The 25,918-nt window shown below is 45.0% G+C and overlaps 1 protein-coding gene across 2 annotated transcripts in view; it reads left to right on the plus strand.

The window, feature by feature from the left end:
* RIMS4 (regulating synaptic membrane exocytosis 4) overlaps positions 1-25,918 on the plus strand; it is a 61,205-nt gene extending 35,287 nt beyond the window's left edge. Inside the window, exons 1-6 of one of the 2 annotated variants that reach the window (XM_049817395.1) lie at positions 772-866; positions 1,446-1,587; positions 14,421-14,533; positions 15,195-15,296; positions 15,553-15,692; positions 17,625-25,918. In XM_049817395.1, coding sequence (XP_049673352.1) covers positions 1,511-1,587; positions 14,421-14,533; positions 15,195-15,296; positions 15,553-15,692; positions 17,625-17,843 — 651 coding nt within the window. In that variant the 5' untranslated portion in view covers positions 772-866; positions 1,446-1,510 and the 3' untranslated portion in view covers positions 17,844-25,918. Of the gene's footprint in view, positions 1-771; positions 867-1,445; positions 1,588-14,420; positions 14,534-15,194; positions 15,297-15,552; positions 15,693-17,624 lie in introns of those variants that run through there. The other variant, XM_049817393.1, reaches the window with a different exon arrangement.

Raw genomic sequence — 25,918 nt, forward strand, 5'->3', positions numbered from 1 at the left:
TTATATCCTCTTAGCCCATAGGGATGTGCATACACATACTGCACCATATGTGGGGACAGCAGCTGGTACAGAGCCCTGGGGCCAACATGTTTGCCCAGCTGGAAACCTCATGATACCAGAGGAAAAGAGACTTTATAGCTGTGTTTATGGGAGACTTTTTGTCTCTACATTTCAGTGTAGGTGTAATTTGAGAAGTGGGATAGGAAGCATTTCTGATGTCTTTTTTTTTTTTTTTAAAGTGCCTGTTCACACCAAGATCTAAAGAAAAGTATTTTAGGTCAAGCAGCTTGCTACGCAAATAACAACATCGTGCGTATATTTTAGACAGGTTCTTACAGATATCCTCATATTTCCAAAGTAGTTGGGAAAGACTTGTTTAATATTTGGGGATCCTGAGTTCTCTAGACTCAGTTGCTGGGTCATTTCTTCTCCAGGGGTGGTACTCAAAAAGCTGGTGGGTTTCTGAAAGCACTGTGGGTCAGAGGTTTGTTACCTGAATCCAGATTAATGGTCAGGCATCTTTAAAGGATTTAGATAATTCTGCTTTGTTCAGAAAACTTGTAGCAGATGTGTTTCAGGATGAGTGCTGTATGTGGGATGAAAACTGGAGCTTCCTAACACCAGCTAAAGCAATTAATAGTATTGGTATTCATTACATATTCATTACATAACATGGTTTGTTCTGAGAAACAGACTGCTAGAGAAGGAGGATGAAAATAGCAGCTGTTAATTTCAGAGGGCTGAGCCTCTGAAGACTGCACCCGGGAGGAACCAGAACCTACTTAATTCCCTTTGTGCTCTGGCCGAGGGAGCGTACAAAGGGGAATAGTCCTCTCTGGGGTTTTCCACTGCTGGTGCCATTCCAGGTGCTACCAGGGAACGTTTTCGCCATGCCCAACTATTCCTCTATGGTGTGTCTGGGAAGGCTTCTGCCTTGCCTGGCCTTTTCCTCCCCTCTACTCACTTGGTGTTTATAAAGAGCTGTGGCTCTTTGCTGCTCTGCACCATCTGAGGCAGCAACATGGGATTTAGGAAATGTTTTGAGGCATGATCAGGCTGTACACCTCAGCTCTGCCCATGGTTACTGCTGCTGTGTTCCCAAACTGTGTAGCTCCGTGTATAGCTAGCTTGTGTGTCTGCATGCATCTGTGCTTGATGCATAATTAATTGGTACAAATGGTAGAGTAGTAGGTAGGGTGGTATGTATGTTTTGAGTATCTGCTGGGCCCTGGCTTGCTGGAGCACTACGTTTGTTCCAAAGGTGACCGGGAGCTGCTGATGAAGCAGGGCTGAGTAACAAAATGCGGTGCGAGAGCAAAGTACTGCCTGGCTGCCAGGTGTCAGGCTGATCTTCTGAAAGACCTTCTCTGCTTCTCCTTGAGTCTGTCACTGCGAAAGGCTCTGGGAACAATAGCTGACTGCCTCTTCTCCCTTTTTGTTCGTAGATGGAGATGGTCGGAGACTCAAAGGAGCCATCCAAAGGAGCACAGAAACTGGACTGGCTGTCGAAATGCCCAGCCGGACTGTCCGTCAAGCCAGCCATGAGTCCATTGAGGACAGCATGAACAGCTATGGATCAGAGGGAAAGTAAGTCATTGAATGGGAGCTGGGTAATCACTTGTGGGATGCTTTGTTCTTCTTATACCTATTAATTTTATTCCAGCATGATAGATGATGAGTTTGTTTGACTTGCCTATGCTGCAGGTGTGCTGCCCATTCAGTTGGAGTACAGAGGATGTCTCTGCCTGCATAGCTGGGACATGCTTCAGATGTTTATACACTTTTTTTAGTGTCCTCATTATTCTGAGCTGGAGCAGATACCCGTTATTTTTAACCGCTTTGCGTTTAGAATAATAATTCAGGGTGACTAGCGGAGGCTCATTACTGGTAATAAATTATAAGCCAGTAGTCTTGAATGTTGCACAACAGTTGTCCATCTCCCCTGTTTCAAAATCACCTTTTGGTTTCAGGGCGGCAGGGTGGGGGGAGTGCCAAGGTGATGAAAAGGATGCAGGTAGCAAAATAATCATTCTGATATCAAAATACATATTTAGAAGCCTGTGTATACTTTTGGTAACAAACATTCTTTTGTTTCATCTGAGTTAGTGTCCTAAAAGAATGTATTTTAGAAACTGTTTTTGACACTGAGAAAAGTTATAACACACTTTGTTGCATTTAGACTTTATACCAGAACCCAAAGCAGGGGATCCTTAGGCCAGAACTTTGGGGGCTGACTTGTCTCCAATTCTGTCTTTTTTTGTATTTTCATTATTTGAACCCATGTATGGAGATTTTAATAATTTCATTAAAGTGACTGTTCATGGGAATCTTTGGAGGCAAAAAAACCCCCAGTATTTAAAAAAAGGAGGCAATATATACCATCAGATTCTGTGCTTCTAGGTATGAGGCCAAAATGTTTGTATACCTAAAACGTGCTCTGTTTAAGACAAGTACCACACTTGTCATCTCTCTGTACACTCTCTCTAGTCCTATGTGATATTCCAAGTATGCTGTACTGCTAAAATGCTGGGATAGTCCAAAGACACTCTCAATTAATGTGATTCTGGTGTTAAATAAGTAACAGACTGTAAATTAAGAGAGACTTTCTTTAGCTTTAGAAGTAGGCTAATCCTGGAAAGGCATCATAGATCTGTGCTGAAGGTTGGAAATAGTAATGAGGCACAGGCTGTGATAGCAATCTTGTCACTCCAAAGCTGTGATGTACCCTACCTCTTCTGTGAGCTGCTGTCTCCAGGGAAATATTCCTGCTACACCAGCACAGTCCTATGGCTTGTAGTTCTGCCTGTGCTACGAGATGCAGAGGATTAGTGATTAAGTTCAGTCCCTTGGCAATGCAGGGCAAGAATCTGCTTTCAAGCAGAGTAGAATTGTTCCCTTTTTCTATTTACATAGCTTACCCTCCTGGGAAGGGGTATAATTCTCTGAAATGTCTGTGTCCTATCATTGCATATGCTGGCTGCTTTGATTGGGCTTTCCTGGAGAGAGAATATTTCTGCCAACAAAATATTGCACCCGTACAAGTGCGGTTTTACCCAGAAGGCAGGCGGCATGTAGCTATCAGCTCAACAAAGAAAGAAAAATCCTGTCTTGCAATCCAAATGTCTCTATTGGAACAAGTCTAACATTTGGTATTCCGGCCTCAAATACTGCCAGAACATCCTTGCCAGCCCCTCTGCTGGGGATGGGACAGTTTCTCCTCTTACTTCTCTGAAAAGTATGATGAAGTGGTTCCTGGATGCTTTGTTCCTAGGTGGGATAATTGATCTCTTTTGGAAAGCCGGTGGGAATTGCAGCTCTCTGTCTGAGCTACAAGTGATAAGCAAACAGGGCTGAGAGTACAAAGAGCTAAGAGGGCTCTATTCTCTTGAAACATAGTGGGAGGGGAGTTTCTCTGCTTTCTTTTCCTGCAGCAAAGAAAGGAATTGTTTGGGGAGTAGCTTTGAGGGACAGAAAATGTATTCTCCTAAATCAGATTTCTCTTGACCTCTCTCATTCACTGTAGCTTTGTTCCCAGGGAGGCAAAATGAAGGTTCATATGACTGTGTTAGCTGTGGCAAGTTTATTTTCTTTTTAATGCTGGGTTTCTGACTGAGGCAGATACTCCTAGGTCAGAGACAGCTTTCACCAGCGACTGTCAAAAACCCAGTTTTCAGCAAGACTAAGTTGCCCTAGTTCTTCCACCCATACATCTCTTCGGTGTGTTTGCACAGGGAAGAAAATGGATTCAAAACCTCATCATCCAAGAGGGCTTGTTTCTCAACTCCTGTATGTTTTTATAATCTTTTTCAATTTAAGGCCTAAAAGGACAACTTCCAGAGGTGGAACACTGAAATGATCAAAGATTTGGTGAAACTTTGCTGCAGAAGGTCTAAATACCTGCTCTCAGTCATACAAACATGCTTTTAAAAAGTGATGCTTATTGACTGCTTTCATGTTTGTTGCAGCGAGCTGGATGCAGCTAGCTACAGCTGCTCTGTGCCCGTGTGAAGTATTGCAGTTGAAAAATTTTCCGTAGTGTGCAATTTTGAGCAGTGCTGCTTTTCTTGTGAATACCAGAGTGCATGAAATCCAGTTGTTTTTTTATGGAGAGGCTTGTTATGTAGGGATATACTTCTCCTCAGATATGCTAGGCCCTCCTTCAACAAAATATTCCCTTTAGGATCTTACCTGAAGGTCAAGTATACTGAAGTTTAGCAGGTCTAAAAGATGCATCTCCTGGAATTTAAGCTCATACAGCATGCCAGTAAGTGCTGACAATGCCAACACGCTGCTTCATTTAATTTTTTGCTGTACAAAAAGTCCTCCTACCATGTTACCCAGCTTTTATACTGCACAGTGGTTGTGCACTACTGTAGGAAATTAATATAATAAAACTCAATGTGAGAATTTATAGAAGGGAAAGGTGATATTTATTCTAAACAAAGGTGTTGTCAGTCATTCACACTTCTAGGTTTCACTCGCTCGCGCTCTCACCGCCCTGTGCAGGTGCCAAGCCTCGTGCTGTAGCCAGGCTTGGTTGTGTGCTGCAGGGAGGACCAGGGACACCATCTGTCAAGCCCTCGCTTTGTCTTCTGAGTTGTTCTTCACGACAGACTGGCTCTTGAACTGTTTTTTTTTTTTTAAACTTTCTAGGACTTACCTGTTATTACGGAGTGATCTTTCACCTTGGGGTCTTGCTCTTTTTGGTCTTGGGTAGTGCTGCTACCTTCTTGTTTCCTTGTTTGAGGGATCTTTGTGGCTACAGTCTGCCTTCAGAAAGGCTATGGAAGTGATGTGCTCTCTGACCTTGTTGTCTTCCTCCTGTCATCACAGGACAGGTCTGCTGCTGACAAGTTGGTTGTGCTTTTGCACACACAGATGTTTCCATTCATAATTCATCCAGACCAATCTTAGGACTGGTTACAAATCCCTACAGCAGTGAGTATTTTTTTCTATGTATGTACTTAAAAATCTGCATTAGGACAGTTACCCACTGTAGCAAGTGCCTACCAAGTAGTCTTGGGACGCCAAGATTCCTGCAAGGATAAAAATCTGAATATAGGAATAACTCTTAAATAAATAAACCCCTGAGATTCAACACAGATCTCCAGCTTCATCCTGGCTCTTGCACGACCTACGTCTTGTTTTGGCTGGGTTTTGCTGCAGCTGCACGAGACCATGTACAACATTCAGAAAGCAATAGATTCTGGACTTGTGTGTAACTTATTCCTGCCAGCCATTTTTCTTTCTGAAAATGGAGCAGAAAGACAAAAATGGACCTGGAACAAAAGACTGCTGGCTGCCATAGTCCCTAGTAAGTGGTACTTGTCAGCTTTTTTGTTCTTGCTGGCTACTGCTGAGATGATTAAGTTACAGAGAGCTAAGGTGATTTTTGCGTTAGAAAAGCACAGCAGGTGATGACTAGCAAAGACTTAGAGGATTGTTCTTGTATTATCTGAGTCTGCCTGTCCAGCAAGGAAGCATCTTGTTAACTATATCATCTCTCTTTTCCCATCGTGAGGGCAGCACCAGCCTGAGCCCTGCCTGAAGCCCCTGTTGTCACGAAGGCTGGAGGCAGAACACAGCCCAGCACGTGTGCTGCCGGCATGGGCACCTCACGCCTCTCGGCTTTGTTCTGTCTCACGCTGTTTCTACAGGCTACGGCTTGTACCAGTTCTCCCATCTGTGTGTCCAGGGCTGATGTGAACCAGTGCTGGGACTTAGGCGAGGAGAACTACCTGCCCTTTTCTGCTTCAGTATGGAGCAATAACTAAAAGGCAGCTGGAGAAAATACTGGCCTGGCTTGTGACCACATGGCCATGTGAAAATTCACTTTCCTTCACCAAAAATTATCCATCATTATTTGAGAATTACCAAAAGATTTGATTCCTTAACACACTATTCAGGATATTTGTGTCATAGCTATTCACTGAATATCCCTTTTTTGGTATCCAAAGCCAGGGGACTTCTAGACTCTTTTACAGCAAAGTGTCTTTAGGGCTCTCCTTTTATCCAACTCCTTTAAAAAAAAAATGTAATTAAATGTGGTGTTAATACAGTTCAGGCTATAAGAAATCAAGGCCCTTTGAGATGGAAACCAGGAAAAGCTCGGCGATTGTTTCTGTAATATGCCAAGAAATTAGCCTGTTGAGCAACATCCTTTTGTGTTGTTAAGCTTGACCAGCATGGCTTGGAAAGGATGTGACCTTGAGAGTTGTAGTTACAGCAGTAAATAGAGTGAATCCTGCCTTCAGCAACCTCTTGGGAACACACAAAATTGCTTTCTGAAGGCAGGTAGCTATCTTTTATTCAATGCATCTGAGATGACTGGTGATTGCTAAAAATGTAGCTGGCCTGGTAAGGTGGGGAAGGGAATGGGGGAGGTCTTTGTACATAATCCATCGCATAGTTTTTATAGCACCATTTAGGTGGCAAAATTCATACAGCAGAAGGAACTGGATACACGAGCGGAGTACAGTGTGTTACAGCACATAAGACAGCACGTCACAGTGCTAAAAATGTTACAGGAAGTGGAGTGGCCAGGAGAGAAGCAGAGCTGGTTGAGAGGCAGAGACAGGGATATTGCCTGGCAGAGGAGATGCGTGAGGTTGATGGGGTTGGGTCAGGTTTGGGTCCTGCAGGGATAGGTGCTCATAGAAAACCTTTGCAGCCAGGCTCCTGCAGCAGTCACATTGACTTTGACAGGGTAAGGGGCTGTGTGCCCAGTGCTTTGACAATGTAGTCAGATGCGTATTGCATTAATAATTCCTCATGTGCACCATAAATATTTTAAAGATGGGGGCAGTGGATGTTAATTTAACTAGTTCTGCCTTCTTCCTTAGCTGATAGAAACCCACTTGGCTTCTGTGTGTAAGATGCTATTTAAAAGACCTTAACATGCAATATGGATGAGTGTGATTGTTATACAGTACAGTCCTGCTCCCTGAAATTGGAGTTCTGATGGGCTTTTTTAATGCTCAAATAAAATAACTGTCAAATATGTTATCAGTCTCAGAGAAGACTTCCTCCCTTCTCCTTTTTTCTGGATGAAGAAAGTATGCGTTAAAGACAGAGCTGGAGAACTTAGCTATGTGTTAGATGTAGATGTATAGCAAATCTGTTAGTTCAGCTGTGCAAGTCAAACCATTCAGTTGCATAGTTGTGTTTTAGGCAGCTTGCTTATTAATTGCAACTTTGTGCCCTAAGAGGACAAAAAAGAGTCTTTTAGAAAATACTTATAGGAACAGAACAATGATTTCTGAACCTGGGCCCAAACACATCCCATATACATGCTAGACACCATGGAACGCCTCTTTTAAGAGTGTATCACTTCTAGAGGCTTGAGTTGATGGCAGATAGGCGGTTGTGTGGATAGTGTGACTAAATCCATGAAAAGCACAAGACAAAAATGTTATCTTCTGAAAATAGCTGTTCTCTGGGTATGCCAGGGGGTGGCTGTGTTGAAGCTGTCTGGCTTCACCGCTACCCCACCTGGTTGAACCCACAGCAGCTGGAGCAGTGCAGCTCAGCTCAGCTCTGCAGAATGGGGATTTGGTCCAAGGGCGAGGATGCAAAGTCTTCTCAGTGAGAATACCTCTCCTCTTGCCAGAGCTCCCAGCCAGTGAAGGGAGAAGGAGATAAATACCTTGCTCTGCATTTCTTCTGCACAGGCATAGCAGCCAGTGTGTAGCCATTACAAGTTGGTACAATCGAGACCAGTCCCAGAGTCTTCAAAGACAGAAGTAAAAAGTACTGTATCAGGGCAAAAGAAAGGAAATAGGCTGGGCTGTGCTTCGAACTGATAACTCAGAAATGATGTTGAGGACTGATGTGCAAAGAGGAAGGACTGGAAGAAGATTTGGAAGGAAAAAGTAAAGAAAGCACAGGAATTAATTCTCTAGGGAGGGATTTTAAGAACTTGTTAGACGAGCAGCTGTCATGAATGATGTAAATAAAGCTGCTCTGGCCTTGGGACCTGGGTGTGGACTGGGTGACCTGTGGAGATGCCCTCTTACCATATTTCCTGTGAGTTTTGCAAGGTTTTGACAAGCTGATTCTGCAGATGCTTGCAGCAGCCGAATGGTATACCTGGCATACAGAGTCCCAGAAGCAATTTAAAAATAGATTTAGAAAGGAGGTCAGACAAACTCCGCATGGACAGGAAAAGAAATTAATGATACATTTCCCTAAATGTGTCTGTGCTGTTACATGTCCTGCATGCTAATGTGCAGCAAACAACGGGTGGGGGTGCAGAAGAGGCTGAGCAGAGCCACATATGTGGTATGAGAGGGATCAGTACAGGTGCTCTGCATTTTCTTTATACCATTTTGTATTGAAGTCAGCATTGTCTATCTAGGCATTCAAATCCTCATCAGTTTACAAGAAAACTTTGGAAAGCTAGTTCTCCATCTGAACATATATGAAAAGCAGCAGCCTTGCTTTAAAGGAACCAACTGCATGATGCTTTGCATGTGGAGAGGAATGGCATAGATCTTTGCAATGGGTAGGTCAGGAAGTGCTGCTACCTTGAAAGAGCAGAGAAGTGAGCAGCTGGCAAAGAGCCTTTAAGCCACTCTTAAATTACACTACACAGGACAGATTTCATATGCCCTGACCTACAGTGTGTAATGCAGGAGCACAGTCTTCAGAGACTGCTGCACAGATTTCCTAAATAATCAGGACTATGAATGTTGTGTTTAAAAGAACATCGAGGCAATCTCAGCCCCAGTTTGAGCACATGGTTCCTAAGATTGAGTGAACACACAGTTTTATTCTGCATATAAATGTGTCACAAAAGAAATAAATTGTTTATGCAGCCACCTTTTTCATAAAGTCAGGAATGGTAATTAGGTACATGTTCTGCATGGGGATTGCGTATGGGCGTTGCTTGCAGCTGCCTGGAGCTGCCAGGCTGGGCTCGGGGCTCTGCCTGCCAGCTGTAGCCTCGCAGGCCGGTGTCTGCGTGGTCTTGTCTCCCTCTCGCGGGTGTCCAGACGACTGCAGCAAGAGCAGTTGTCCCCTGCTGTCCCGAGGTGTGTCCACGCTGCGATGCCTTCTGCACGGCGTGGAGGCATCTATGCTAGCTGGCTGCTGTGCCGGGGACAGCTTGGGCTTAGAAATGGCTATTTTATCCGTTGTTTGAAATGGGTTTTGCAGCCTGTACTGAGCCTTGGGGTGGAGCTGGTACCTGTGCAAACAATATTAATGTTCTTGTAGGTTTCTGCTGATGTTACTTCTTGTTGCTGGGCTCAGAGACCCCAGGATCAGTAGTCTCCAGAGTGTTGTCCTGCTGCTGCCCCTGGTCTGCCTCCTTACCTACAGCTGAGGGCCATTTTCTGTGGGTCCTCCAGCAAAATGTCCTTCATTTGTCATTGACACCCCAGAGGCATTACCTCCATGTGCTCTCTCTGTGCCTTCAGGTCAATAACAGAGCCATGTTCAACTTCAAACCAATTCCACAGCAAAACCCACAATCTTTAACTTCATTAAAATCATTCTCATTCAGCTGTGGCAAAGCAGAGCCCATGAATCATGATTAGTGAAAGCAGAGGGCCAGAGAAGAGATAATTAATTTCTCTTTCTTGTTCAAACGGCTGTGCTGCCCTCCCTCAGTGGAGGATATGTGCCCTTTAGACAAAAGGCTGACAAGTGTCACCTGTTAATCTTCTCTGTGTGGCTGTTTGTCAGCACAAGATGGTCTTGCCGCAGCCCTGGTCCCCAGGGCCCTGCTGGTTATGACAGTTGCTATTTGCAAGTCAGCTGCGAAATGCTCCCTCTTTATTCCTCCTGCTATTTTTAGCACTTCTTTTTAGATTGCAATAAAAAAAAAGACATCTCGTGTTGGTGATAACCAGGTTGTAGCGATTTCTCCCTTAAGGGAGAGGCATGCTTGGTGATGGGAGGGGAAGGGCTTTCCAGGGTTGCTCCAGTGCATGTGAAACCCATCTGCTGGCTCTCACCCAAGGTGGAGCTGCCGCTGTAACCTGTGGTGGATCCCTTTGGGACCGTGTCTCCCTGCCAGCACATCCAGCATGTGGTGGTTCAGCTGGAGAGCTGGTTGCTGAACCAAGGGCAGGTGAGAAATGGCTCTGTTTCTTCAGAGGTCAGGCAGGAGAAGTCTGCTGAGCATGCAGCAGGCAGCACAGTGGCAGAGGAGAGCTCATGGGAGCACTAGGGCTGTGTTTAGGAACCTGAAAGAAGTCATGGTGGTCCCTGGAGCTCTTTTCCTCCCTGCTTCAGCTGCAGGAAAAGCAAGTGAGTGAATGGGGAAGGTCTGTCCCACCGGTCTCAGAACCACACTGTACCTCAGCAGGTACTGTACCCTCTCACCTCGGCATCCCAGCTTCTCTCTGAGCATCTTGGCAGACAGAGCTCACTGAGCTGGATTTGGGCATCCTAAATTTAGCCGATGAAGCTAAATGGTTCCTGCTGTTTTTAATTCACATTCATACTAAATTTCTGCAGTTTTATTTTCCCCTTCCCTCTTCTCTCAAGGGAGAAGCAATTGCTTTCTTGGAGGTAGCTTATGATTTTTCCAGACAGAAATTGTTTCCATTCCAGGGTTATTGGCAATACCCAAATATATGTCCAGGAATTGGTCAAAGCCAAGGAGCCTGATTTAGAGCTGCTGCTTCTAATGTCTAATAAAGCAGCACTGCAAAAGGTCAGCCTCTGTGCAATGTAGCAGCCAGTCCTACCAGCTAATGGCATAATCTATTAAAGAATTAATTATCTACATCTTCACTTCCCGGTCAAATATAACACAACAGGGAACATTAACTGTCTAACCTAATACTGAGTTTCATATAGTGCTAGTAAACCTATTAACTGAGGCTGTTATCCAAACTGCCGGAGTCTTGACATTGGCCCATTGTTTTTAAGCAGGCTTTTGCTGTTCCTCTCGAGATCAGCCCCAGTGCTACAAAGCAGCAGCATCTTCATTCAAGCAGCGGCTCGACTGCTTTCCTTGCTACGGTCCATGCTTGCGGCACAGCCCTGGTGTCCCTGCAGCAATGTCCTGCCCTCTTGCTGTAATTTGCACTGAGAAGCATCATTTTGAGGTCATCCCAAGCCCTCTGAATTCTGAACCTGTGTGGCGGTAACAGCAATGTTTGCTTTGCTGTAAACACTTTCAGTTACTATTGGTTCACCTTTAGCCCAACAGCTCTTGTTCTTGTGCTTTTCAACACTGTTCTTCATGCATTCCTGCTATTTTGCTTCACATTGGAATATCATTGATGTAGGCTGCAGCATCAGCTGCTCTGTTAGCCAGGTGCTTTTATTTGCTCCTTAGCTGCCCCAGCTTCTGGGCAGAGCCTTTGGGAGCAGTGTTGCGCAAAGGAGGGGTGAGCTGGTGTGCAAGAGCATGGGTGGTTTCTCTCCACACACACATCAAGAGCAGACAAATATTTGACATCAGCCTTCAATGATGTTCTTTCCCCAGCAGGTAAGGGAAAATGGTCTTCTGTGGCAGGTTTTGTGAATCATTTTGAGTATTCAGGAGCCAGAAGGGTCTCTCTTTGCTGCCTTGCAGAGAGTGGAGTTTCTGTGAGTGATCTTCTCCCAGCTTTGTGTCTCCACTGCAGTAACATGACCGGACTTCACCTCAGAAAGGGGTCGCTCTGAGACCTTGTTCTGGATGTGTTGTGGGCTCTCAGAGCACTAGGCTTCGCTCAGTCCTGGGCTTCCCCTCCACTGTCCTGGTCCTTAGCATCTTGTTGATGAGCCAAAGCATCTGTTTTGAGCATGGTAGAGAACATTTCCCTGAATGGGTGTGAGTTGTCTTGCCAGCTTGTTATTTATGTGCTCGTTCAGGTCATGTACTCCCCAGGGTAGGACTAAGACCCAAGCTTGGTCCATCTATCTTCCATGAGTTCAGGAGAATAAAGAAAACATTTACCTTTTGGCTGATGGTCCATTCATCTCCTGCTCGATCTTATGTCTTTCTCTGTTAGGTCTGCTTTTACTTGAACTATTTTGGGTTCTCTAAGCACTAGTTTTCATCCTTTTTTGACACTCTGTGGGCAGCTCAAAATGCCTGAGCCAGCAGGCTCAAGGAGTCTCGCTGGTCCTTGTGTGCACCAGGAGTCACTTCTTCCCTCCTTGTATGGGCAAATCATGAGCCTGATAAAGCGTGCCTGGCTCCAGGCTCCCCCTTCCCCTGCTTTCCCCATCACATGTCCCTGTCCCTGCAGATTTAGCAGCCCTGGGGATGTCTCTGTCTGTGCACAGTCTGTCTTCAGGAGCCTGGCTACAAATCCAGCATCTCTGCCCTGGTCCTGTGCTCAGGGCACTGCTCCCTGCAAAGGGCTGCCCCATCGGGGCTGGCAGACACCAGCTGGGTGATGGGGCAGGAGTTGCATACCCACAGGGAGCAGAGAGCAGCCCTGCGCTGCCTTTGCCCCCAGGGTGGACGGTGGCACTGGGGATGCACCTTGTGCCTCTGAGGAGTCGGTGATACTGAAAACCCAGAAAAGTCTTAAGCCTTCTCCGCAATTAATGCCAATTATAAATCACACTGTTTCTGTTGCATCTCAAAATATCACCCAGTGTTTGTGCAAACAGTGGATGCAGGATGAAAAAACACCAAACTGGGGAAAATCCACCCTGTGTAGAGCCCCTCCCAAACCTGTCTTCCAGGATGCCGAGACACCCTCATCCCTTTTCACAAAGGTGACATTTTTAAAGAGCTCAAGGGCAGGTTTTTCCATGCCGATGGCTCAGCAGCTCCCTGTATAGCAGTGATAACCAGGTTTCTCAAAGAGCAAGGTCAGCGTAGAGGGGAGGTGCAGTGCTCTGTGGAAAAGTCTGGCTATTTAATTCAGTGCCCCTGTCACAGTGAGCTGAGCCACCCCATGAAGCTGTCATGAGGACATGTGCTAGTGACACATCCTCTTCAGTCCCATGCATGGTGAGATGCGGAGGTGTGTGTGCTGGCTTCCTCATTCCTCGTCTGAATAAATAAATATTCCCATGGGGCTGAGACTAGGTCTGCAAATAGCTGATGAGAGCTGAAATCCCAACCTGAAATTAATACTCTCCTGGGTGAATGGTGTTTAAAAAAATTTTTTTTTTCCTAATGTCTTTTAAATGTGACTGACTTGCGGGGGGGGGGAATCAATGAACCGTTGTGGCTGACTCGGTCTGCATGAGAGCCTGCGGTCCCCAGCCTGCTCCACAGGCAGGGTTCCTCCCTGGCTTCACTTGTACCAAACATGCGGCCTCCTCACAGCATCCTTTCTAAGAAACAAATTTGGGGCAGCAGGGAGCTGTATCATTACATGGGTGATTGTTCCCCTCCAAGGACATTTGGAAATGTGCAGGAGGTTCATAATTGTGGCTGACTTTGGCATGCAGCAGCTTCCCCATGAGGCAGAGTGCAAAACCTGGTGCAGTAGTATGGGTACCCTGGTACAGAGCTCCTGGTCTGTGTTTCAGCAGCTGTGTCGTGGTTTGGCAGATGCCTGCAGGACAAAGGTAGGTGTCAAATGGTGCCCTCAAGCTTCCTCCTTACCACTTGCAGCAAGTTTTCCCACAACCTCTGAAACAGCTGTGTAAATCAGGGTACAACTGGGTAAATCTTGGTTTGTATCAGTGCACCACAGGGTTTGACCCTTTTGCATTGCTTCATCCATGTGCAGTGCAGTGACCAGCAGCTGCGGCCATGCAGTAGACCAGCCTCAGGTGCCTGGTGAATAGATCTGGGGACTCTGTCCCCCTGACAGCTTTTGGTTTGCTGCAGTGACTGCGGCAGAGGCATTGCTGGTGTTTGAGGGTGTTATCCCTTTAGCCTTGCACCAATGTCCAGGTTGTCTTCGTAACTGCTTCAGGATGGTTGTGGAAGCAGGTATGGAAACCGCGCAGTAGATGTGATGGGTGTTTCTGGTGTTGAGTGCTAGGAAATGGGGCCCTTTGGTCAAGAAGGAGATGCATTGGTCTGTGTGTGTGTGATAAATAGGGAATTGAGTCCCAAGGGGATTGATGCTAGCACCCCTCATCTCACTTTCGTCTGCTGCTCTAGATGGATTATTTCCTCAGAAATGAGGACTGGGAAGGGACAGCTACCAAGAGAGATCCTATAAACTATGCTAGGAAGCTGCTTAGATTATAATGCTACCTGGAAGAGTGACAGGGTGCATATGAGCCTGATATGGCAGAGAGTTTCCTTACAGACAATTAGTTATAGTTAAACAAGTATTAACTAACTGGTGACTGCAACCATAACTGTTGTTTGGGGTTTTTTTTGTACAAGGAAAGGGATTTTAAATGGATTCCATGTAACTAAACTGGCTGGAAATCGGCAAGTTTTGTAGCTTCTGTAGATGTCATTCATTTCAAAGATATATTAAATCTGGTTCTTTAGTTGCTGGGTTGCTTTAAAATGCAAATTAATCATTTGCCAAAATCAATTTCTTTTGCAGCTTGAATTTCAGTGGAGTCCATCTGGCATCTGCTGGGCAGTTTAGTGACTTCCTGGGGAGCATGGGCCCTGCACAATTTGTTGGACGTCAGACCTTGGCCACCACTTCAATGGGTAAGGAACACACAAATGTTAGGTGGCTTTAATTTAGTCTTGAACAGACCATTCCTACAAGCCACCTAATGTGTCCAGTATCTGCTGATCTACCACTCTCCAGCTTAGTTTCTCTGTTAAATCAAGTAAGCTTGGCTGAAAGGTATTGCTGATTGCTGCAAATGTGGCATTAGTAGGAGAGCACCAGCTTTATGCTTTCCTTTGTTGGATCTGAAAGGCATAGACTAAGTGAAACACAGCTAAAATCCTGAAAATGCATGCTGTGCATCTTCATATTTTTCTTGCTCTCTTAAGACCCACCAGGCTCTGTAAAGATTTTCTTATGGTCCACCATAATTGCATTTTCCAAAGCAGCCTGCAATTCTAGGTGCTTCAGTTTGGGAGAGATGAGAGAGTAGCTGCCGCTGAAGAGTATGAGACTGAGTCACCAAAGCCATGTTAGAGGGCTGATAGTAGAGATTGCTTTTGAAGATATGGGCTGGAATCACTGTAGAGCTGCTTACTCCAGAGTAATGCAGGAGGAGATCAGACACTCAGGGCCTACAGTTTGTTAGAGCTTGTATCAGGTGTGACACGAAGATTGTTTTCTTTTTTAACATTTTAGTAGCCCGTAGATGTATTGTTTTGGAAGTCTTCTGTCTATTTTGACATTTTGGTTTAGGGGATGTGGAAATTGGCTTGCAAGAGCGAAATGGACAGCTAGAAGTGGATATCATTCAGGCTCGAGGACTGACACCAAAACCCGGCTCCAAAACACTGCCAGGTAGTATGCTTTGACCTCCTAAAGTAATTCACTGAGCCCCAGCCTCCTGTGATGCTTGTGAATACGAAAAAATTTAATTCTGCTTGGCTTCTGCAGGAATAAGCAGTCTGTATGCAGTATTGAAAATAAGGCTGGTTGAGCAGATCTTTTCACTGCTGTAAATGCCTTCTTTAGAAATAACTGAGACATGGCACTCTGTCTTTTCTAAAGTGAGCATGACGGTTTTTTCATATTTGACAATATTTATTTTTTCCAGCTGCTTACATCAAAGCTTACCTGCTAGAGAATGGCGTGTGCATTGCAAAAAAGAAGACAAAAGTGGCTCGCAAATCATTAGACCCTTTGTACAATCAGGTGTTACTGTTTGCTGAGAGCCCCCAGGGCAAAGTATTACAGGTAAGATGAGCAAGTCTCAGGTCTGCCCATCTCTCTTCCACATCTGTTGGAAGATATTAAGTCTGGCAAGCAATGTGAATAATTAACATAGATGAGAAAGAGCCAATGTTTTCAACTGAACCAAATGCACTTGGTCTGAATATGACAAATGGAAAGGAAAACCTTTTTTTTGTACTCAAACTGATTATTATTAGATACCCTGCCAGGTAACATGAGTGCCTACCAGGAAAAGGTTGATTTTTATTTTTTAATATTTTTTTTCCTGCCCAGTTAGGAGATAGGTAGTACCTATAGATGCTAAACAATCTTGCAGCATGGGTTGTCTTCTGTGTTTATATGTATTCAGGGCACTCTGCTTTGGCCATCACCCAATCACATATCCTACCTTTTTCTACCTCTTTTCTTTTACTGCTATACATTTTCTGCCATACTCATATTTTCATTTCCGCACCTATATTTCCAGAGCAGAATGATTTGTACTGTTAATTCATACCTAAATCATTTCCATCTGATAAAGCCTAGCTAAAATCCACTGGTAATACTGATGTAATTAATCTGTAAGTTTCTATTGCTTACCTCCACTGGCATATGAATTACCAGCTAACCTGCTGGATCCTTCTCGCTAGTGAACTCTTCCTCATTTACCTTGATTAGAAGCATTTTCCACTGTTGTAATGAGACTGCACATTTTTGACTGAAATGGGGTGGGACCTGGCTTGGTCTGCTCTTGCCTTGCATGGGTTTCCATACCTGCTGCCTTGCTGCCAGGAAAGATGCTTATTCCAAGAGAATAAAATGAGGAGCTTGGCTCTCTACCAGTGGCCATGCCACCAAACCACCTTTCTGCAGTGGCTTGCTCCATCTCGTGCTGACCTGGAGTGTTATTTTTTGTCTTTTAATTGGCATCCATTGTCTCGCCTACCTCATTTTACAGGAAGTTGTAATGTTCTAGTTATTTGGAGCCTAGGGAAAGAAGCTGTCAGGATTAGCCAGAGATCACTAGTCACCATCATAACCCATTGTACTCATCCTCTCCTCTTCAGAACATGGGCTCACTCTGGAGTCAGTCGTCACCTTTGTCTTGAGCCACATAGGGCCACTTGGTCATGTGCAGACCTCCAGCATGCTTAAGCCCATGACCCTCACTACATCTGTTGTTCCACCCACTGGTCTCCATCATGCCGTAAGTGCAATTCAGCTTTCCCTGCTTGTCTGCCAGCTCCCTTTCATTAGACCTTCCTCTGTGCCTGCAAGCCTTTCTCGGCAGTCTGTTCTGCTTCCTCTGCATGCCCCTCCGTGTGTGCCCCTTGCATCACCAGTCCTGCTTGCCAGCGCTTGGCTTCTGCCCTTTCTCCAGGTGAGTAACTGTGCTTCATCTCCATCTGCCCTGTGTCATGAGCTCCCAAGTGCAGAAGTTACAACATGCTCTTTTCCTCAAACTGTTGGCTTTTGCCCCAAGCTATTGCCCACCTTTTTTTGTTGGTTTGTTTTTCCAGATCACGAGCCCTTTCTGCCCTTTTCCCCTGGGCCACTTTTTGTTGTGTCCAAGGCCCGTTACTGTGCCAGGACCAGGTTTTACCTGCAGGTGTTGGAGCTGCAGCTCCAGGGATACTTCGTGTATGTGCTGTTCCTGCGCAGCAGGTAGAGCAGCAGGGTGGTGTCTCATCCATGCGCGCATTCACCTGTTTTCCGTGTGCGTGGGGGGGAAGTCTGATAGCATTAAGATTTATAAAACTATGCTTAAAAAAATTCTAAAATCCTCAGCCAGAGCTTCACGTCACCTGTTGGTACTGTAAACTTTTCTGCTCTTCTCAGACTGTAGTAAAGCCCCAGGAAGTTGGATGAGTAGAAAGAAGGATTGATAAGACTTGTGCTTCCCAAGCAAGTGTGCAAGTTGGAGGATTAACTGTGCTCCCCCCTCTTGTTCCTAAGGTGATAGTCTGGGGAAACTATGGACGCATGGAGCGCAAGCACTTCATGGGAGTCGCCAGGGTCCTCCTGGAAGAACTGGATTTGTCAACTTTAGCAATCGGCTGGTACAAGCTCTTCCCAACCTCCTCAATGGTAGATCCCACTACAGGCCCACTCCTGCGTCAGTCCTCACAGCTTTCCCTGGAGAGCACAGTGGGACCCTGCTGTGACAGGTCTTAGAGAGTAAGGAGGGGGGAACTGCTTTTGTTTTTTAAACATGCTGTCAAGGTTTTGTTTGCTGGAACTCTGACCTCAAGCGCAATGCATGTTCAATGAGTTCTTGTGGAGCTGGAAGAGGAGGATAAACCAGTGACCTTAGACAGAAGACGAGGGGGAGGGCGCTGTGCCCTTTCCGTCCGAGGAGGAGGTGCCGTGGGGCATGAGTCCTAGTTGTCAAATTAGACATACACCTCTTGTTTCACTTCTCTCGCTGTCATTCTTGGACCCTTGTTTTAGATCAGTATTAACCCTGGAAAGTTGCAGCATTTGAAAGAATTTGGGGGGAGTAAGGAAGGTATTTTTCCTAACTGTGATTTCTAATACGGATTCTTTCACGAGAAAGTACCTGAAAAATTCAGAAGCCGATATCTGACCTAAAAAGAGTAAGCAGAAAGTTTAAGAGGAAGCATTAGGGTTTTTTTTATAAGGTCTTTTCTTCTTGAAAGGAAGAAAAAGAAAGAAACCTGCAACTCTTTCTTTAGAATCAGTTCCCTATCACTGAGTCATGTTAACTGTAACACTGTTGTTGCTGTGTTTTCAAACTGTGCCAAATTACCAGCAAGTGTCTTTACTGCATTACTTGTCTAACACTGCTGATGAAGCATACTTGGTGGGAGAATAAGTAGCACCTACTTAGACCAGACAGTTTGAACAGAGTTCAATTTTAGCAGGCTAATTAACTGCAATTTTGCTCAGAAAAAAAAAAAACAGTAGAAGAGGGAGCTGAACATCAGACTTGCAGCTTGAGATATGTTTTGTATTGTCAGATACAATGTTCTGCAATTTACTGACTCCCTTAATTGTTGCTGTGCATCCTTCAGTCATGGTGTCTTCTATCTCCTGCTTTTCTTCCATCTCCTTTGTACTCGTACATATCTGCTGGAGATGCTGCCCTTCCTGTTGTGCTATGGACTGACCTGAAACAGGACTGTTGTATTCTGCCACAGGAGAGGAGATTGAGGTTTCTGGGGTTGCAGAAGAAAGAAACCTCAGTTTGTCACCTGACAAGAAGGTGCTGGAGAGCATGTAACCTTCCTTGTGGAGAGGGAAGGTGCTTTAGGCAATCTCGGTAGTACACAAACATTGTCAAGTGTCCTGCAAGAGAAGGTGCAGTCCCCAAAGTACGGAGAGGTAGTGGGTGAGGAATCTGAAGACGCAGTGGTCGCAGCATGTATATTTTGTTAATTGAAGTGCAACACTAACTGTAACCGAGTCTTGTAGATTAAGCCAGTAAAGCACATTCTCTGACCTACTGAGCTACAGCAGCTGTTATCAGCAGAGTCGTGTGCTGGAGTAAGTGCGCTAGATGCTTCAGACAATTAAAAACTTACTGTTGAAAATCACAGAGAATCTCCAGAGATTTTCTGTTGATAGACCTGTTTTGGCTAGGTTTTGTCTTAGTTCCTAATGAGGATTTGATGACTGCTGTCTCAGAATAAGCTTTTGGAGATGTTTCACTTTGTGATTTGAAAGCGAAGGTCCCATGTCACGTTTAGGAATGAGCAGATTCTTGACCTGTCATAGAGGCATACTGAACATTTATTTCTGCATGTGGACCTCAGCTTTGTTAGAATAAAAGCATGAGTGTTGAGTGGATGGTAAAGGCGGTTGCTTTTGGTCCTAGCTTGTCTATGGCATTTTAAATTATTTTGAGATAAATTACAGGATAGATGCAAAAATAATAGGCCTTACAATAATCTCTGTAAAAAAATATATAATATAAAGGAGAGGGAAGGAGGATAAGGGACATAGAATGAATAGTTTTTTGAGTCTTCAGTGGCAAAAGCCTCAACATTTCAGATAAATCTTTTAATTTCCTTGATCAAATACGTCTCTGGCCTCTCACTAATTATTTTTTCTAATTGTATTAGACAATTTCTATATATTAGCTGAAGGAAGTTTGTTGCATGCTGGTCAAACTATGTTGTGGCGCGCTCTCTTAATTTTATTTTTTAAAAAAAGCACATTTACTGTAATTCAAGTCAGCATCTTTTCCTCTTGGTATGTAGTGAGTACTAGGCAATATTGTACAATATGTGTATGAACTAGAATAGATTAGGTAGATTTAGTGGTTTGTAGCACTGGATCTTTTAATAACTATGTCTTTAAAAGGACCGTGGGGAGCTCCAGGTACATGCCAGACCTGGCAGCTGAGTAACAGGGCTTCTGTCTTAAGTTTTGCCGAAAACTTTATATTGGTACTTAGTTTGGACATTATCTACCAGTAATAGCTAGTTAATCATGTTTTCCTGTGTCCAGTAAGATGAATGCAACATTTTTGCAGTCTTTAATGGGGAGTAGGAGACTATATATGCCAAAAGTTCTCCCCCCAGAAAACTTTGTTTAATGACTGTCTGTTGAAAAGCTCAGTTCCTGTATGCCTGACAAATGTGACGTGTCTCTATCCTACCCCTCCAAAAGCTCTGCAAGCTCAATGATGATCAGTTCAGTTACAACAGGACTACTTAACACTGAGGACTATCTTCTGTATGTTTTTAATCATGCTAATTGGTCACTGTCAGGGTAAAAAAAAAAAAGTTACAGTTTTACTTGTGTTATTTTTGTTAACGTCTCAGATTCTGAAATTTGGAGGCAGTTTTAATAGTCTGCTCCATCCTGTTTTCTTCTGCATTTTTTACGTGGTTGGTTGTAGTCCAGTGGTTCTCACTTTTGTTTCTACTCACTTTCAAGTCCTGTTTCTCCCCAGTATGCAAACATTGCAACCCCTGCCTGGCTGCCACGCACAGCAAAGTCACACAAACTGGCAAGTGCAGATGGTCTTCCTTTGTAAAGCAGACTCACAGGAGCCCTTTTGAGAGTGCCCATGGGGTGCTGAGTGAGGCCAGGAGAGCTGCACAGTACCCTACAGGCTAAATTGTTGCTTCACTCATGCCTGTGATTCCTGCACTGACCATGGTGTATTATAGTTTAAAAAGAAGCCTTCTAGTTATCCATCAATTTAAAGACTCCCAGTATAGCATCCAAGGCAAGTCTCAGGCTTGGAATAGCTTATTTTTCTAAAGCCTAACCCTTTCCCGCCCGCCCCCCCCCAAATTTGACTTGCCAGTTTCTGTCTAAGGTGATGTGATATGACAGTTGGGATTATCAGTGTGGTTGTGTAAAAAGTAGCAGTTTGCTAGAGTGACAAGCAGCTGAAAACTAAACTTTGGTCCTGTTTGCAAGTCCTGACTGAGTTTTTCCTGTGTCTGAGTCTAGCTGTTAGTTGTAGTCAGGGAGGGGGAGAGAGAGGAAGAGCAGGAGACTTACAAAAAAAAAAAAAAAAAAAAAAAGGCATCATATTATTTGAGAATGAGGAGAGAGAAATACCTGCCCAGCTCAGGGTTGATTCCCTGTTCCTTGTGCATGAAATACTACATTTTAATAGTAATGGAAGGATTGCTTGCCAAAAAAAAGAAAGGAGAGCCAGTCCCTAAATATTACCTGCATTACTATTACCATGGAAAACAAAGAAATCCTGATGCTGAGAGTATCCCTGAGAGCAGAATGATCTCTCCCCAGTGGGAATGCCCTGCACACAGGGAGAACAGCCTCGCGTGCGGCTTTGTCCTCTTTGTGGTCTGAGCAAAAAGCAGCCGTGACCATGGTTAGTTCTGGTTGGTTCAGGCAAAAAAATGTGGTATTTTCCCAGTCTCCTGGTGTTGCTTTCCCTTTGTCCCCACACAGCTGGGACGCCACAGAGCCAACGCAAGGTCCTCACTCTACATTCAGTCCGTGGGTCCTCATACTGCAGCTGAAGCTGTGTAGGCAGGCTGGAGCATCCCTTTTGCACTGCACGCGGGCGTTTGTGTCCACAGGCAGGGTAAGGGCCAGATGACTTTATTGTTTAGCCAAGTACATCCCCACTTTCTTGGCCATGGACAAGGACATTGCAGAATTACTTGCTTTGAATGAAAATATATATTTATTGTTTCTAGCTACCAGATCCTTTATCAATGTACTGTTCTAAATTTGCAGGTCTTCTGGAGTATGAATATCACAGGTTCCTGTAAAGGAGCTATTTTTAAGATGTTGAGGCAGTTAACAGAATCTCAACCTAAGCATGTTTAGTAATGTTTAGACAGCAAGACAACTTTTTTATGAAACTCATTTTAAGTTAGTTTATTACATGCTGTTGGTAATATTTTAAAACAGGAAAAATATTTTTCTTTAAAGACAAAATGATGTATGTTTTTTAACAGAGAACATAATTTAGTGTTTTCAAAAATGTTTAATGTTCTTGGTATAAATTTTACTCATTCTTTTGATTTCTATGTTGCTTGTTATATTTTATCAACATTTTTCCAAAAGAAAAGAGGCATATGTAAATAAACACCAGAAAAGAGTCCTATAAGAAATTCTGTTCAAACTGGCCATAAAATTATTAGTAAATATTTGTTATCATTCATTAACTCTCAGCTGCTATTCAAGCCTTTGTTGAAAGAATTGATGTTGTATTTTCAAGATGAGAACTACTTAGCTAGTTTTGTCATAATCCTGTACTCTGTATAAAAATCTTTTTATAAAGAAAGTCTAATAGGCTAACAAGCAATAATATATTCCATTTGGTGTGCACAGATTGTGACTTGCAGGCTGTAGTACATATTGTTGATACAATTTATAATTGTCTTCAATCTCAATGACATCACTTTTGAAAAAGATCCATATTAACTTTGATTGTAAAAAACAAAGACTGGGCTGTTGCCTTGTGAGATATATTCATCCTATAGACTTCTCTGTGAGTATATGTGCCCATCAACATGAAATCTCCTAGGTGAATAATGAAACAGCTGTAGGTGACTTCATACTACAGAGGTAAAAAATAGTTTCAATATAAACTTCATGACTGTTTCAATCTCCCTGTTTTTCTTAGGCTATCTAGTATTTGTAACTCAATGAGAATGGTTCCCACTGCCACTGTAGCCCTGATAAAGCAAAAAAGCCTTTGCGCTCTGGGGCCACATGAGTTCTGCCTGACAGCTGCCTATTTTCCTTGAGATACCAGGGGCAAGCTAAAGGGAGGGTTTTTTTCAGAGCAGCAGATTGAGCTGTTCTTCTTTAAAGGCTTTGTGGGTTATTTTGTCCATTTCATAGGTAGTATTTGTGAATTGTGTTAGAAAATTCCACCCAAGGCAGAGAGATTGCACCTTCGCAGAGGATCACGGGGGACTAACACGTAAAACAGGAACAGTTTTGTGCCATTCTTCGGAAGTTGGCTAATGCTGGGCTCATCTAAAGATTTTTCCAAAGTGGCAGGATCAGGATATTGGATTTTAAGTCAGCTCTATCATTGATGCAGTGCGTAAAATAAAATAGCTTCAAAACAGCATCCCAGTTCATTGCCTGTGGATTTCTCGCAGCATTTCCCGTAGAAAAAATCTTCACGTTGTTCTCAAGATTGCCAGTCCGCTGGCCATGCAGGCAGCAGGTCACTGGCCCAGTGATACTGGGAGCCCTGATGAATTATGAAATAATTCATGGCTTTTTTGTGAAATGCTTTGAGAAGGAAAAGAGTAAATGCAAAGTGCTGTCAGTAGAGAAGTCCAGGGCATACTGAGACCTGGAGCGAGCATCTAAAATGAAATTGCAGCTACCAAATTTGAGCCAAACATTTAGAAAAGAGGATGATCAGTGAAAGCTTTTTCGTGTTTACCCCAGTGCACACCTGCCAAGGTGTGTGTATGTTTGTGGATGTCCATATGTGTGCATCTGTATGAATGTATACAGGCACACAGCGCACAGTAGCGCTTTGGAAAATACCAGGTTCCCTTAGGGAGGTGAAATCCTCCAAAGGGGCTGGCTGGTTGTGCAAACAATGTCTCATTCTCTTGTATGAGCCCTTTGCCCGCTCAAGACCCAGCAGTCAAATCTGTGGGACATTCGTGAAAACTGGCATGGCAGAGCCCCAAAGCTGTGCTCCTGCTGCGCCCTGCATGTATCTGACAGTCTGCCTGGCTTTCCAGCGTGCATCTGTGAACGTGGTAGTTCCCCAGGGAGTTTGCAAGTGCTTAGGTATTCTCAAAATGTGGCTAACGAGTCTTAAACTCACACTGCCAGATTCCGCTCTGCTCAGTGACCAGTGTCCCAGTGATCAAGCAGCCGCGCATCCATTCCTAGCCCCAGCTGCTCACCCACGACAGCAGCATCAGACTCGTTCCTGGGGAACCTCAAGCTCTTGTGGTGTAGACACCCTTCTGCCCTCCCTTCCCTGTGGTAGCTGCTCTCATCCTGGTGGAGGAGAGGAACCGGGGAGAGTTTCTTGTAGCATTTGGTTCTTTGCACTTTAGCAGCTGAAACTGAGAAGGAGCCATCACCAGCCCTTTACAGAGCACCAGCAAACAGAGGCTATGACCTAACGATTTCCCTTCATGACTTTCCAGTAGCTAAAATGGCAACCAAAGCTATATTGTTAAACCCTGCTCTGCCACATCAGCAGACAGCCTTTGCATTTACACTGCATGCTGGGCACCTTGTGGGCTTGAGGCCCCTATGCGTGGGAAGGAAAGGGCTTTGTCTTGCAGAGAGGCCATGTGGGCAAACGCAGCTCGTGCGCAGCAGTGAGCTCTGCTCACTGAGCGGGCATTGAGGCAGAAGCAACCCGAGGAAAGAATTGAGGCACACCTGCTGAAGCCATGCCCACAAGCTTTCCAGGAGTTAGGATTTTGTAGTTGCTTGGGTGCCACAGATTGGGATAGCTGCCCACTGGCGCTCCAGATCCCCCTAAATACCAGCCTGGAATTTTAAATCCTGCAGCAGTTTTTTTCTTTGGAGCTGTTGCTCCTTACCCAGTGTTGCTCACTGGTCTCTGCTTTTGGTGATTCCATCTCCTCGACCTGGAGCTGGTTTTGGCTTTGTTTGGAGCAAGGAAGAATGAGGTTTGGAGAGTGAATCCAAGGCACGTTCCCCCAGCCTCACTGTGCTGGGCTTGCCTTCCTCCTGCGAGCTGCAGGCTGCTCCCTGCGCCAGGTGGAAAGGGCATCCTGGGGATGCAGTGCCTCACCCGAGACCCCCTCACACAGCACTGCCATGGCCTGCCACCCACCTGGGATGCCAGTGTCCCACCCACGTTCTGTGGCAGTCCTGAATTCAGACCACAGGGTCCTTCCTTTCCCGTCCTTGGTGGGAGCTGGGGGTCTTCTGCAGGGCCTCTGCAACACATGCAGGTGTGATGTGCCGTACAGATGGCCAGAAGAAGGCAGGGATGGGGAAGGAGCTGCCTCTGTGCTGGCCAGGGAGAAGGGGAGCTCCCCGCGAGCTTTCCTCCAGGTTCCCTTTGCTTTCCCCTGCGCCCGTTGCTCCTTACATGGGTTCTCCCTTCCCTCTCAATACGAGGCCTTATTCCAACCCGAGGGGACTGAGGCTGCCCGCAGCATCTCTTTGCACTGAAGCACCCATCCCACGCTGCCTGCGGGGAGCCCCAGGGCGGTGCTGCAGAGCTGGCCTCTGCTCGGGGATGGAGCTACCACCCCCAGCACATCCACACTCTCACCTCCCCTGTGCCAGCGTGCTGGCGCTCTGCCTTGTACCCCCACTGCCCAGGGGCATGGCCACGGTAGGGAAATCTGCTTTCATGGGGTTAAACCTTTTTACTTCATTAATTACTCCACGAAAACTGATGGCTTTGCAGGAGCACTACAGGGTTGCTTCCTCTCCTCTTGCCTTTCCGTAGGATTGGGGGCAGCTGATCTGCTCTTTTTTGCCTCTGTAACCCTCTCCAAAACTTTTTTGGAGGTTTTTAACATCATCTGGTGAGATGTAATCTCCGCGGAGCCAGAGGGAACACAGGCACTGGAGCCAGGCAGCCTGCTTGCCACTGTGGTGAGTTGCTTGTGAGGTGCGTGGGCTGCCTTGGGTGGAAGGTGGGACACTGTCCCGGCAGCGCCGGTGGCATGCCGGCTGCTCGTCTGTAGTCAGGAGAGGATTCTGCTATACTTTTTTCCTGTCTGTAGGTTTTATTCAGACAATATGTAATGATTGAGTGATTTACAATTCAGTGTTAAGCTAATGAAAATGTTGATAATGGTGATAATAAAACCTTT

Source organism: Accipiter gentilis, chromosome 14, assembly GCF_929443795.1.
Source record: "Accipiter gentilis chromosome 14, bAccGen1.1, whole genome shotgun sequence".
In the NCBI taxonomy this organism is placed as follows: Eukaryota; Metazoa; Chordata; class Aves; order Accipitriformes; family Accipitridae; genus Astur; species Astur gentilis.